Source organism: Diaphorina citri, unplaced genomic scaffold (genome assembly GCF_000475195.1).
Source record: "Diaphorina citri unplaced genomic scaffold, Diaci psyllid genome assembly version 1.1 scaffold3654, whole genome shotgun sequence".
NCBI classification, from domain to species: domain Eukaryota; kingdom Metazoa; phylum Arthropoda; class Insecta; order Hemiptera; family Psyllidae; genus Diaphorina; species Diaphorina citri.
The window spans coordinates 1-14,620 of NW_007381054.1; the positions used below are offsets into that span (position 1 = coordinate 1).

At 38.8% G+C, this 14,620-nt stretch overlaps 2 protein-coding genes and 1 long non-coding RNA gene across 3 annotated transcripts in view; 1 reads left to right on the top strand and 2 right to left on the bottom strand.

Moving 5' to 3' along the window:
- Positions 1–314: 314 nt before the first annotated feature.
- On the top strand, positions 315–3,945 carry LOC103520462 (glutathione peroxidase 3-like; the record flags this gene model as incomplete). The annotated part of the gene is made up of 5 exons (XM_017448528.2): positions 315–392; positions 517–546; positions 702–853; positions 2,590–2,739; positions 3,754–3,945. Coding segments are annotated over 5 exons (569 nt in total), but the record flags the coding sequence as incomplete, so codon positions are not given.
- A 5,607-nt stretch (positions 3,946–9,552) lies between these two features.
- LOC113472030 lies at positions 9,553–13,296 on the bottom strand. The gene is made up of 3 exons (XR_003394510.1): positions 13,274–13,296; positions 10,892–11,030; positions 9,553–9,755 (listed from the first exon to the last, which is right to left on the bottom strand). It is a non-coding gene; the product is annotated as an uncharacterized LOC113472030 (long non-coding RNA).
- Positions 13,297–13,717: 421 nt separating this feature from the next.
- The window catches only part of LOC103520465, a 3,143-nt gene continuing 2,240 nt past the window's right edge, over positions 13,718–14,620 (bottom strand). Inside the window, exon 4 of the mRNA XM_017448529.2 lies at positions 13,718–13,791. Coding sequence (XP_017304018.1) covers positions 13,771–13,791 — 21 coding nt within the window. The 3' untranslated portion in view covers positions 13,718–13,770. The remainder of the gene's footprint in view (positions 13,792–14,620) is intronic.

Below are 14,620 nucleotides of genomic sequence, written 5' to 3' on the forward strand. Positions count from 1 at the left end.
AAACGAGCAGTGACCCTGGTTATTATAGGGTTAGGTTAAACGCAAGAAGGAGTTTTCACAATTAGAGTAGTGATTAGTGTTAGTATAGGGTTGGGTTAAATACAAAAAGGAGCTTTTCTTTTCCACGGACGTGACTTCTGCATAATTACACTGATATCTAACGCTTCAGACCCGACTTTAAGTCCTATAAAAAGTGTAAATCTAACGCTCTTGTTCGATTGTCTGTACTTAATTTATTTATTCAAGTCTTTCTAGTTTATAATCACGAACCTTTTTCTCACCCTGTTTATTTTCTATTAACTCTTGTCTTTCAGGTTTGACTCAGCCTCCTCCTGCTCCTGCTGATCTAGTAAACATAGCTCCGTTCCGAAAATGCTACGATGATCCTGTAGGTAGTTTCTATCAATTTGAAGCCATGGATTTACACGAGCAAGAGTACTTAATTTATTTATTCAAGTTTATAATCACGAACCTTTTTCTCACCCTGTTTACTTTCTATTAACTCTTGTCTTTCAGGTTTGACTCAGCCTCCTCCTGCTCCTGCAGGTTGAATACAAAAAGGAGCTTTTCTTTTCCACGGACGTGACTTCTGCATGGTACTTCGATTGTCTGTACTTAATTTATTTATTCAAGTCTTTCTAGTTTATAATCACGAACCTTTTTCTCACCCTGTTTACTTTCTATTAACTCTTGTCTTTCAGGTTTGACTCAGCCTCCTCCTGCTCCTGCTGATTTAGTAAACATAGCTCCGTTCCGAAAATGCTACGATGATCCTGTAGGTAGTTTCTATCAATTTGAAGCCATGGATTTACACGAGCAAGAGACTATACCTTTATCTCGATATAAAGGCAAGGTAAGTGATAGGGTCCCTTTATAAACTTGTAATTCAATTTCAAAATTCTTGTACCAAATACATAAGACCTTGTTTAGATTATAAACTTGTAATTAAGCCATATAAACAAGTTAAGCAAGGGTCCCTTTATAAACTTGTAATTCAATTTCAAAATTCTTGTACCAAATACATAAGACCTTGTTTAGACTGCGGGAGTAAAGGGTATTTTTCAGTCTCATTCTGGTAGTATAAGCAGGGTAGAATAGAATATGTTTTATTTGCACATAAAATACATTGAAGTACATTGTACAATGGTCAATTTCTATATAAAATTCATATAGGGTATATTCTATTCTATTTTAATTTTATTTCTCAGAACAACACTCCATCACTGGCTAAATAAACTTAGAGAATAGAATATACCTTGTTTATCCTGCTCGAATGAGACTAAAAAGTCCCTTTACCCCAGCAGTCTAAACAAGGTCTCGTTTATTTTAACAACACTCCATCACTAGCTAAATAAACTTAGAGCTGAATTCTACCCGTCTAAATTTTTAGCAAAAGATTTCAAGTCTGTGTCGACTGAGGAGGAAACAGCTCAGGTGTATGGCAATATTTTATTATTAGGTATGAGGTTTGACAGAGGGAACTGTAACTGCTAAGGTCTTATCGTCCCGAAAACTAAGAGAGAAGGAAGACAGGATAGGAGAAAGCCAGCCGTTCCGAGAACGAACATTATCCGTTCAGGATAAAATCCACCCCGGGCGGGAATCGAACCCGCGACCCAGCGCTTACAAGGCAGGCGCGCTACCGTCCGAGCTTAGTTGGCTGGCTTTTAAAATCTATATATATATATTTTTTAAGAGGTTTGACAGAGGGAACTGTAACTGCTATGGTCTTATCGTCCCGAAATAGAAGAGAAAAGGAAGACAGGATAGGAGAAAGCCAGCCGTTCCGAGAACGAACATTATCCCATCAGGATAAAATCCGCCCCGGGCGGGAATCGAACCCGCGGCCTAGCGCTTACAAGGCAGACGCACTACCAACTAAGCTAACTAGGCTGACTGGGGGACCTTAAACAGCCTGAAATTTCCCTTGCTACAGAAATGGTTTCAGGCCCCCTTGATGAACCTAGGCCTGATGACCCCCTCCCCTCTGGAAGCCCCTGGAGTGCGTCTGCCTTGTAAGCGCTAGGCCGCGGGTTCGATTCCCGCCCGGGGCGGATTTTATCCTGATGGGAAAATGTTCGTTCTCGGAACGGCTGGCTTTCTCCTATCCTGTCTTCTCTCTTCGATTTCGAGACGATAAGACCATTAGCAGTTACAGTTCCCTTTAATAAATCTTCTTCTTTACTTAAATTTCATTATTTTTCCCTCTCTTCCACTCTTTAACCAGAGAAAATAAATATCTCTTTGGGGGGTACGGTTAGCCCAGTGGGGTAACACGCTTGCCATGCAGAAGGTCCCGGGTTCGAATCCCACCATCGCATCGACGAAAATTTGTACTCATTTTTTGGTTGCAAATGTTTCAACGGGTTACTTTCTGGTGTTCTCGTGTTGACCCAGCACCTAAATGGGAAGTATTGTGTTTCTTCTCGCCCATCTGATGAGAGACATACTACGGGATGTGCATGCTACGACACAGACCACATGTATTAGTTGTTTTATTGCTACGAAATAAATGCGGCGCGGCGGTGTAACACTGATATTAAAAAAAAAACAACAAGAGTTATTAATTTCTACTGAAATTTGATCCTATTTCAGCAAGAGCCCGGTGCGAATGGTACTGAAATAATGAACTGTGTACGTTGGGTGAGACCAGGCAATAATTTCAACCCTGGGTTTCAGTTCTTCCATAAGATACAGGTCAACGGAGAGAATGAACACCCCCTGTATACCTTCCTCAAGGTAAGTGTGTGTACTTGCAGCCAGGGTTCGATCCCCGGCCGATTTAATAAAACTCAAAGTTAAAAAAGGATGATTTTTACATTTTTTACTGCGTTTGTTTCGTATTGCCAGTCTAGTTAGCTTGGTTGGTAGCTCGTCTGCCTTGTAAGCACTTAGTCGCTGGTTCGGCCCGGGGTGAATTTTATCCTGATGGGATAATGTTCGTTCTCGGAACGGCTAGCTTGATTTTTATTGCCTTTGTTTCGTATTGCCAGTCTAGTTAGCTTGGTTCGTAGCGCGTCTGCCTTGTAAGCACTTAGTCGCTGGTTCGGCCCGGGGTGAATTTTATCCTGATGGGATAATGTTCGTTCTCGGAACGGCTAGCTTTCTCCTATCCTTCTCTCTTCGATTTCGGGACGATAAGACCTTAGCAGTTACGGTGCAGGTAGCTTTTTTATTCTATCCAGTTCTAAAATATTTTTTCTATTCTATTTGATTTTAATTTATTCAATTCTATTCTATTCCCTACAGAGTTCTTGTCCTCCTACACGTGATGGCTATCGTACACCGGTTACAGATCTCTTCTCAAGGTAAGTGTGTGTACTTGCAGCCAGGGTTCGATCCCCGGCCGATTTAATAAAACTCAAAGTTAAAAAAGGATGGATTTTTACTCCTCAAGGTAAGTGTGTGTAGCCAGGGTTCGATCCCCGGCCGATTTAATAAAACTCAAAGTTAAAAAAGGATGGATTTTTACTGCCTTTGTTTCGTATTGCCAGTCTAGTTAGCTTGGTTGGTAGCTCGTCTGCCTTGTAAGCGCTAGGCCGCGGGTTCGATTCCCGCCCGGGGCGGATTTTATCCTGATGGGAAATAATGTTCGTTCTCGGAACGGCTAGCTTTCTCCTATCCTTCTCTCTTCGATTTCGGGACGATAAGACCTTAGCAGATACGGTGCAGGTAGCTTTTTTATTCTATCCAGTTCTAAAATATTTTTTCTATTCTATTTTAATTTATTCAATTCTATTCTATTCCCTACAGAGTTCTTGTCCTCCTACACGTGATGGCTATCGTACACCGGTTACAGATCTCTACTATAGACCAGTACGAGTTAGTGATGTACGGTGGAACTTTGAGAAATTCCTAGTGGATCATAGAGGTAAGTTGATTTGGTTTGTTCTTAGTTCAGATGTTGAATAGTTTATTTCTGGTTTAAAACTACGGTTCCCAGTGAAACAGCCTTATCTTCATATGTATATGGGATTATTCTTAGTTCAGATGTTGAATAGTTTATTTCTGGTTTAAAACTACGGTTCCCAGTGAAACAGCCTTATCTTCATATGTATATGGGATTATGGGATTAAAACGCCAAATAATAAAGAAAAAATCAGAAAAATCATTAACCATTAACGCATTAACATATGTAATTTAGAAAAGGGGAAAAAAATAATAACTTCAAAAATACCACCTAAAAAATCAAATAAAATACCTACCTTTAAAAACAGCAAGGAAAAGAGTTTTGTTAAAAATAATTGGAAAAAGATGAATTAAAAATAATAAACCCCACCCGTGCTTAGCCACATTGGGTTTATAATACTTACTATGTTAAAAAACGAACAATTGATTAGCATAGCAAAAATTCAATTCATTAATCTGTACATTTTATGTTTATCATTTTGCTTGTTCAATTGTTTTTTACCATGTTTTGTAATTATTGTTAAATAAAAGTAATATCATTACCATTACCATTACCATTAAGCAATGCATGATCGGTAAGTTTTACCTTGCCCTTGTCCTTCAAAATGGATGCGATCTTATCCAACTCAAAGTCCTCATCTTCCTCCTTCTCCACGTTCTTGAACACGTCCTGAAAATAAAAGCACAATTAAATTAAATATAGTTCCATATAAGCTGGAAACTAGAGACTTTTGATATTGGGAGGCAATTTCTTAAATAATAATAATAATAATAATAATAAATAAAAAAAAGCACATGGTGGGTTTCACCGATCTTCTCTTTAGTCCCTAACAGACTGCTAGGTTAACAGCATACAAATCACCATGGAACTTGACAGGCCTTCTAGGGATTGAAAAAATATTGATGAAATCCATACACAGGCTATTGATACCATAGAGCTACTAGTAAGAAAGGGAAGCAACCTAAATTTATTTCCCCTGTGTTGATCGTATTGTGAAGTCCCCAAATACTACTCTCTCCAGGTGTGCCGAAAATGAACGCGTCTTCCATTGAAATTTGGTACACCAACATGGACACCACTATAGCAAAACTCTTCTGGACTCACCTTATCGAACCACATGTTGGCTTTCTGCACTCGTCTGTCGAGTTGGGTCCTGTTGTCCAACTTGGTAATGAGGGGGTGATCGTCCACCGTGCCCCACTTCTTCAGTTCCTCTTCCGTCATCTTGGTCTTTCTCTGTTTGGCCGGTTTACCACCCTCCTCTTCATTCTCGTCGTCTGACACTTGGAGACCTGGATTGGGAAGGGAAGTGGTTAGATTTTCAAGTACTTTTTTTTTTAAATAGAATAGAATAGAATATACCTTGTTTATCCTGCCAGAATGAGACTGAAAAGTCCCTTTACTCCCGCAGTCTAAACAAGAAATCTAGTAGACGACGAAGTCAGAGTTATTTCTAGATGATCGGGAAAAGAAACTTACACCTAATACTGAGGCTTTTTACAAATGTGAAAATGGCCAAACGAAGAAATAAGTGGAATGTGGAAGAGTTATGTCTACAAGAGCGAAAGAAGCAACAGCGAGAAATATACATTCTAGAAAAGACAATTATGAGATTTTTAAAATCAAAGCAATTGATAAGAAACAGTTAAGCAGAGACATAACAATCTAAGAAGAACGACTTTGTGTAAGGAGTTATTTCTAGAACAAAAGGGAAACTGAGCGGGAAGGAACGCAGTCTACCTCTAAAATGTTGGCGGAAAAACATCAATATATTGTTCATCATGGAAAAAGAGAAGAGACTTCTAGAAAAATTCACGGAAATTAATTGAAATATAACACACAATGCTCGAACTAAGATGTGTAAATATTACTCCAAGTGAACAGTCCCTGAAAGACAAAAAAACTTGGAGTTAAGCCGAAGAAAAAGGACGGATATCAAAGCTCAGTTAAATGAGACGAGAGAAAAGTGAAATAATCAATATGAAATGAGAAGTTACGACCTACTGTAACGACCTATTGAAGGCAGGAAAGAGGAAAGTAAGAACTGTAAGAAAGAGATTTCTAGAACAAAAGGAAAACTGAGCGGGAAGGAACGCAGTCTACCTAAAACGTTGGCGGAAAAACATCAATATATTGTTCATCATGGAAAAAGAGAAGAGACTTCTAGAAAAATTTACGGAAAGTAATTGAAATACAACACACAATGCTCGAACTAAGATTTGTAAATATTACTCCAAGTGAACAGTCCCTAAAAGACAAACTTGGAGTTAAGCCAAAGAAAAAGCACGGATATCAAAGCTCAGTTAAAGGAGAGAAAAGTGCAATAATCAATATGAAATGAGAAGTTACGACCTACTGTAACGACCTATTGAAGGCAGGAAAGAGGAAAGTAAGAACTGTAAGAAAGAGAGAAGAAAAAGGACGGATATCAAAGCTCAGTTAAAGGAGACGAGAGAAAAGTGAAATAATCAATATGAAATGAAAAGTTACGACCTACTGTAACGACCTATTGAAGGCAGGAAAGAGGACAGTAAGAACTGTAAGAAAGAGAAACGTACAGAGAACTGGAAGAGATAAGCATAAAGACAGAGAAACGTATAAAGAAATGGAAGAGAAAATTATAAAGAAGAAAAGAAATCCACTAATTTTCTCCCCTTATTGGAACGTATGACGATGTCTTCACAAACTAACGTCACACTTAGTGGAAGATTATCTGAAGTTTGGCAACAACGCCTCATGGAAATTCGTCAAGCCGTGGTGACGTATGAGAGGCGGTGTTGTCATTTTCCAATAAAGAGGTGAGAAATATAATGGTGGTTTGCAACCCGGGTCTCTTGGACACATGTCATTAGTAAATGTGTACTTGTGTAATTATTATATCTGTCTGTTATTATTTCATTGATGGAATTATTTGTGTTGGACCTGAAAGAAACTCTTTAGAGTCTTTAGACTGAGAACATGCCAAACTCAAAACACAAAGCCGAAAAAACTCCGATTCTGCCGGGAATCGAAACCGGAACTTTCATTGTCCAAGCTAAGTGTATATGACGTGGATTCGCTTGGATCTATTTATTTTTCTCTATTTCTTGGGAAGATATTAGCATTTTTTATTAATTTTTAAATTTAAGATAAAATCAAGAACAGCAGTGTTAATAATTTAGCAACAATTTCGATACGCCCGAAACTTGATATAATCTCGTGAAATTTAAATTTTGCACACAGAAAATTAAATATGCAAAGTGAAATTCAAAGTTCATTCTCTTTGATTTCCAATGATCAGGGCCGAAATCCCCCATTTCCGAGATTATATCAAGTTCCATCGTTCACAGTAGTATATTTTGACTCGTATGTATATCTATAAATACACAGAAAACAAATACCTATGGGGTAGTAAATATAATTTTTGTATGAAATCAAAACCTTTTTCGTTTAAAAAATACACATTTTAATATATCACGATAAATATCCAGTACGTACTTCAAATTTCATCTACACAACAAAATAAATAACTAATGGCTGACGGCGGAAATTCTAAATTCACTTTTTCCAACAGGTTTGATAGAACTGTAACGGCTAAGGTCTTATTGTCCCAAAAGCGAAGAGAAAGGTAGCCAGAATAGGAGAAAGCCAACCGTTCCCAGAATGAATGTGATCTGTTTAGGATAAGATCCACCCCGGCCGGGATTTGAACCCGCGACCAAGCGCTTACAAGCCAGACGTACTACCCTCCAAGCTATGGCTGGCAAAATTTACTTTTCAAGTCCCCTAAAAAACGAGCTAAAAACATTAGGTGGGGAATTAGGCATTCTTTGCTCCATCGCATCGGAGCGCTTTTAAATTCTAGAGCTATCCGGTCAAATTCTCAAATAAAAATGAAATCCTATGCCTCAATTGAGATTTTTAAGGCAATATATTGTAGAATTTCCACCTTCAGTCATCTAAAAAACACATAGAACATTTTACATAAAATCAAATATAATCTCTACAACTTCGTAATAATATTGAATTCTAGAGCTATCCGTTCAAATTCTCAAATAAAAATAAAATCCTATGCCTCAATTGAGATTTTCAAGGCAATAAATTGTAGAATTTCCACCTTCAGTCATCTAGAAAACACATAGAACATTTTACATAAAATCAAATATAATCTCTACAACTTCGTAATAATATTGTTTACAGCAAAATATTTGTACACAAAAACCTAAGCTAGGCACAAACTTACAAAAGCACGGAAGTGTCTCTGATGGCTACTTCTTTACAGCAAAATATTTGTACACACAAACCTAAGCTAAGCACAAACTTACAAAAGCACGGAAGTGTCTCTGATGGCTACTTTTGCTACTTGAAAGTAAATTCTTCGTTTGGTCTCTTGATCAGGGAAAATAGTTAACGCGGGACTGAAAAATGGAATCTTGAGTGGAAGGTACGCACTAGGCGAGGTTAACGCTGGAGGCGTTCTCTACCACTTTGTTCTTAGAGTCTTATTATTTGATCAACATTTCAAATAAATTAGAAAATATAGGATATATTAGGATATAATTATGTATTTCCGTACTTCGGCTGGGATTGAACCCACGCTCTCTTATTTACCAGGCTAGCATCGTGGGTTGATTTACCACAACTTCGGGAGCTTGTATCCAGACAACTAAAATGAATAAGGGAATAAACTGATCTTATGTAAATTAAAAGGGACAAGTAAAATACACTTTTATTGTAATTTTATTTCAGCTTTTATTCTCCCAAGATGCGTTCAGACACAATGAGGTTTAAGGAATTTCTACAAAGGTTGATTCACACTAGGTCGATACTCATCAGAGTTGATCGTTCAATCTATCTTGAAAGAATTTTAATCAAAGAATTGTCGGTATTGAGAATCACCTAAGGCCTGCCGTACATTGGAAGCGTAGTCCGCGATACTGCCTGAAAATCAAAACCTTTGAAAATGATACAGACCTCTCACACTGGAGTCGGTCTAAACTGACCCACAGATTCTAGAATAACCATGTAATGAGGGTTACATTTCGGAGTTTCGGGTTCGCATCCTGAAAATATTCTCTCGGTAACACAGATAGGTACACGAGACAAACAACTTGTACAAGTGTACAGTATAGACTATTAGAGAAACTACAAGATATAGAGACCATTACAAAGGGTGTAGGTAGGTACAGATAGGTGCCTACGCTACAAATACTCAACAAATTTACAACTGCAACCACTGTTACCAAAATACTTAAAAACTATAACCAACTAACCCATGACAATTCAATAAAAGACCTACAAGATTTATTTTTTACATACGTCTAAAAGGAGGACGAAACCTATACCAAAGGATCTAATAGGTGCTGCAATAAGAATGATGAGCTACTGAGTGTTTTACTAAGGGGGAAGGGAGCTTCTAAAGAATCTAAAGTATTGAGGGTGTTTTTAGGGGGAGTGAAAGAAGCTACGAATACTTTTACAGGTACATACTTTATTTGGAGTAAAAAGGAAGTTAGAAGAAAATGGGGCTGACAAAAAGATAACTTTTCCATCAGAAAGACCCATCACAATTTTCAAAACACCCCTAGGCCAGCCACTCACTATCTGGTAGACCTGACGACAGGTACATCTGATAGTGTGTACCTGTCAGGTCTACCATCAGGTGTACCTGTCAGGTCTACCTAATAGTAAGTGGCCCTACACACAATCTACGAAGAGTTCTAAATACAGTGGACAGTTAGGGAGAGGTGAACACATTCTAATTCTTGCGATTACATTCCTTTTACTTCTTACCCTGTGGTGAGTTATGAAAACAATATAATCTAACTCAAGTGCCCCCTATTTATTAGACGCCCTCTTCAAGATACTGTGAACCAATCAGAAATTAGAGAAGCATGAGACTTGACACACACAGGTTGGATGGAAGAAAATGCCTGAGGCATTAAAATCGGTTTTTGGTTATTATTATTTATTTTTTTTTTGAAATCTATGTAAAGACAGTTTGATAGAAAGAAGGAACTAATTTGTTTGAACTTAATCTTACAAAAAACCTTCCTCTGAAGAAGAAGAAGAAGAAGAAGAAGAAGAAGAAGAAGAAGAAGAAGAAGAAGAAGAAGAACAAGAACAAGAACAAGAAGAAGAAGAAGAAGAAGAAGAAGAAGAAGAAGAAGAAGAAGAAGAAGAAGAAGAAGAAGAAGAAGAAAAAATATATCGCCTCTTGTTGTTAGGTCGTACTCTTGTAAGTACTTTTCCGAGTTTTCGGGTCTAAAACTCGGTACCTACTTGTGAAATGAAGAAAAGATGTAATTAGTAGAGAAACAAAGATGTGCAAAGAGGGAGTGAGTTACAAAAAAGAGCTACTCTTTTTAGTGAACTACTCAGTCAATGAGTCGGATCTTAAACTCTCTACGATCTGTTTTGGTCTGACTGACAAGGAGTAACTCGGTACCTACTTGTGAAATGAAGAAAAGATGTAATTAGTAGAGAAACAAAGATGTGCAGAGGGAGTGAGTTACATAAAAGAGCTACTCTTTTTAGTGAACTACTCAGTCAATGAGTCGGATCTTAAACTCTCTACGATCTGTTTTGGTCTGACTGACAAGGAGGACTACTCAGTCAATGAGTCAGATCTTAAACTCTCTACGATCTGTTTTGGTCTGACTGACAAGGAGTCAGGATCTGACTCATTGCCTGAGTAGTTCTTTTTTGTAACTCGCTCCCTCTTCTCACCTCTCTAATCATAAGGGAACAAAAGTACCTCATAGTTGCTTACCTGTATAATGCCCGGGGTGGGAGTGGGTAGGGCTGCACCATCCTCCTCCCCAATCTGGGGGGGCTTTGTAACTCGCTCCCTCTTCTCACCTCTCTAATCATTAGGGGACAAAAGTACCTCATAGTTGCTTACCTGTATAATGCCCGGGGTGGGAGTGGGTAGGGCTGCACCATCCTCCTCCCCAATCTGGGGGGGTCATTAGGGAACAAAAGTACCTCATAGTTGCTTACCTGTATAATTCCCGGGGTGGGAGTGGGTAGGGCTGCACCATCCTCCTCCCCAATCTGGGGGGGTAGGGAGTCATCTGACGAGAGGGATTGGAGACTGGACGAAATGTTGACTGTGGGTGGGGTGGTACTTGTAGTGTAGCTGTGAAGGGGAGAGAAATGGGAGGGGAGGTTTAATTGACCGAACGAAGTGACGTCTAAAGGTATAAACATACTACCATCACATCACGTCACGTCACGTGAAGTCATGGGGAGTCAGAAAGATGTAGTTCAAATTTTTCCCATAATATTGTAGGTAATTTCGTTCAGCACAGCCACACTACCATCATGTTACGTTACGTCACGTGATGGAGTGTGTTTCTACCTTAAGTTTTGACTCGATGGTTTTACATCGAGTTTTAATGTATGTTTGATCCACGATAACCCGACTTGAACGGTTCATCCGATTTAGATGAAACTTTACAAAGTGTTTAACACACGAAGGATATTTTCTCATTATGAGCTCGCTAGAAATAGGGTAAGCCAGTCTAGTTAGCTTGGAAGGTAGAGCGTCTGCCTTGTAAGCGCTAGTTGGCGGGTTCGATTCCCACCTGGGGTGAACCCCATAGTAAACAGATAAGCCTCGTTCTCGGAATGGCTAGCTTTCTCCTATCCCGTCTTCCTTCTCTCTTCGATTTCGGGACGATAAGACATTGGTAGTTACAGTTCCTTCTATTAAATCTCTTTAAAAAAGAGTACTTACTAGCCAGTCTAGTTGGCTTGAAAGGTAGAGCCGTATGCCTTGTAAGCGTTAGGTCGCGGGTTCTATTCCCGCCCGGAGAGTACTTTGGTTGGGTGGAAGAGCTCACTATGTGACAATCCTGCCATTAAGCCTTAACAAAGTACTTACTAGCCAGCCTGGTTCGCTTAGAAGGCAGAGCATCTGCTTTGTAAACACAAGGTCGCCGGTTCAATTCCCACTCGGAACGGAGAAACTACTTACCCTTGTAATCTAGTAGCACTTACCCTTGTAATCTAGTAGCACTTACCCTTGTAATCTAGTAGCACTTACCCTTGTAATCTAGTAGCACTTACCCTTGTAATCTAGTAGCACTTACCCTTGTAATCTAGTAGCACTTACCCTTGTAATCTAGTAGCACTTACCCTTGTAATCTAGTAGCACTTACCCTTGTAATCTAGTAGCACTTACCCTTGTAATCTAGTAGCACTTACCCTTGTAATCTAGTAGCACTTACCCTTGTAATCTAGTAGCACTTACCCTTGTAATCTAGTAGCACTTACCCTTGTAATCTAGTAGCACTTACCCTTGTAATCTAGTAGCACTTACCCTTGTAATCTAGTAGCACTTACCCTTGTAATCTAGTAGCACTTACCCTTGTAATCTAGTAGCACTTACCCTTGTAATCTAGTAGCACTTACCCTTGTAATCTAGTAGCACTTACCCTTGTAATCTAGTAGCACTTACCCTTGTAATCTAGTAGCACTTACCCTTGTAATCTAGTAGCACTTACCCTTGTAATCTAGTAGCACTTACCCTTGTAATCTAGTAGCACTTACCCTTGTAATCTAGTAGCACTTACCCTTGTAATCTAGTAGCACTTACCCTTGTAATCTAGTAGCACTTACCCTTGTAATCTAGTAGCACTTACCCTTGTAATCTAGTAGCACTTACCCTTGTAATCTAGTAGCACTTACCCTTGTAATCTAGTAGCACTTACCCTTGTAATCTAGTAGCACTTACCCTTGTAATCTAGTAGCACTTACCCTTGTAATCTAGTAGCACTTACCCTTGTAATCTAGTAGCACTTACCCTTGTAATCTAGTAGCACTTACCCTTGTAATCTAGTAGCACTTACCCTTGTAATCTAGTAGCACTTACCCTTGTAATCTAGTAGCACTTACCCTTGTAATCTAGTAGCACTTACCCTTGTAATCTAGTAGCACTTACCCTTGTAATCTAGTAGCACTTACCCTTGTAATCTAGTAGCACTTACCCTTGTAATCTAGTAGCACTTACCCTTGTAATCTAGTAGCACTTACCCTTGTAATCTAGTAGCACTTACCCTTGTAATCTAGTAGCACTTACCCTTGTAATCTAGTAGCACTTACCCTTGTAATCTAGTAGCACTTACCCTTGTAATCTAGTAGCACTTACCCTTGTAATCTAGTAGCACTTACCCTTGTAATCTAGTAGCACTTACCCTTGTAATCTAGTAGCACTTACCCTTGTAATCTAGTAGCACTTACCCTTGTAATCTAGTAGCACTTACCCTTGTAATCTAGTAGCACTTACCCTTGTAATCTAGTAGCACTTACCCTTGTAATCTAGTAGCACTTACCCTTGTAATCTAGTAGCACTTACCCTTGTAATCTAGTAGCACTTACCCTTGTAATCTAGTAGCAAGGAGGTTTTATAGACCGAACGAAGTGACGTCTAAAGGTATAAACATACTACCATCACGTCACGTCACGTCACGTGAAGTCATGGGGAGTCAGAAAGATGACTGTAGTTCAGATTTTTCCCATAATATTGTAGGTAATTTCGTTCAGCACAGCCACACTACCATCACGTTAGGTTACGTCACGTGATGGAGTGTGTTTCTACCTTAAGTTTTGACTCGATGGTTTTACATCGAGTTTTAATGTATGTTTGATCCACGATAAGTAGTGGTGATGTAGTGGCACTAGATGATGTTCTAGTGGTATTAGTAGGCGGGGCTTGGGTATGTTGTATAAGGACATCATCGGATCTGGACGGAGCTAGTTTATTGGTGTTTGGTCCTGAGGGAATTCATATGTAGTGGCACTCGATGATGTTCTAGTGGTATTGGTAGGCGGGGCTTGGGTATGTTGTATAAGGACATCATCGGATCTGGACGGAGCTAGTTTATTGGTGTTTGGTCCTGAGGGAATTCATAGAAAATTAGACAGGATTAGATAAGTTTTCTCTGAGAAGTGAAATAAACGAAGGGAGATATTGTTGAAATTCATCGTAAAATTATACGTTATTAGATAATTTTTCTCTGAGCTGAGACAAAGCAAAGGGAGGTAGGTGTATTTTTCTTTCGGGAAACTGACCACTGGAAAATTGACCATTCAGTTTTTATTAGAGAAGTGGTCAATGGTCAGTTGCCCGAAAGAAAAATACACCAAATTTTTTTCCATGTTTTCTAGGCAAAGAAGAAAGTTACAGTGAAGAAAAGATGCTGCCAACTGATTTAGGAGATCAGTGGTAGGTCTAACAAGAAGATGGTCAAATTCGGTGCTGTGTTTCTAGAAAAAATATGTCTGTAGGTAGTCAGATATCTTGACTTTTTCCTTCCAACAGTAAACTTTAAAAAAAGTAGGTCACTACGGGATATAAAACAAAAGTACAATCTAATTATTATCTAGGATAACTTGGTACAGTTTTTTTTTCTTTCTAACCATTGGTTATTGTAAAGCCCACTGGATTTTAACTACAAATAAAGGTCATTTATCCAGTGGCGTAGCGTGGTCTTAATTCAAGTGTAGGGCACTAATTTCCATCATCCATGGTTCTTCATGGATTGGCATATTTTTCGGATCTGACTGTGATAAAAAGGGATTTAGGGATTTTAAGGGATAATAATTTTTATTTATCTAATAAAAATACATTAATTATTTATTTAAAGTCAATATTTAAGGGTATTTTTGAGTGAAATTTCGAGTGTATGGCCGCCATACACGCCCTACATGGACGCTACGCCACTG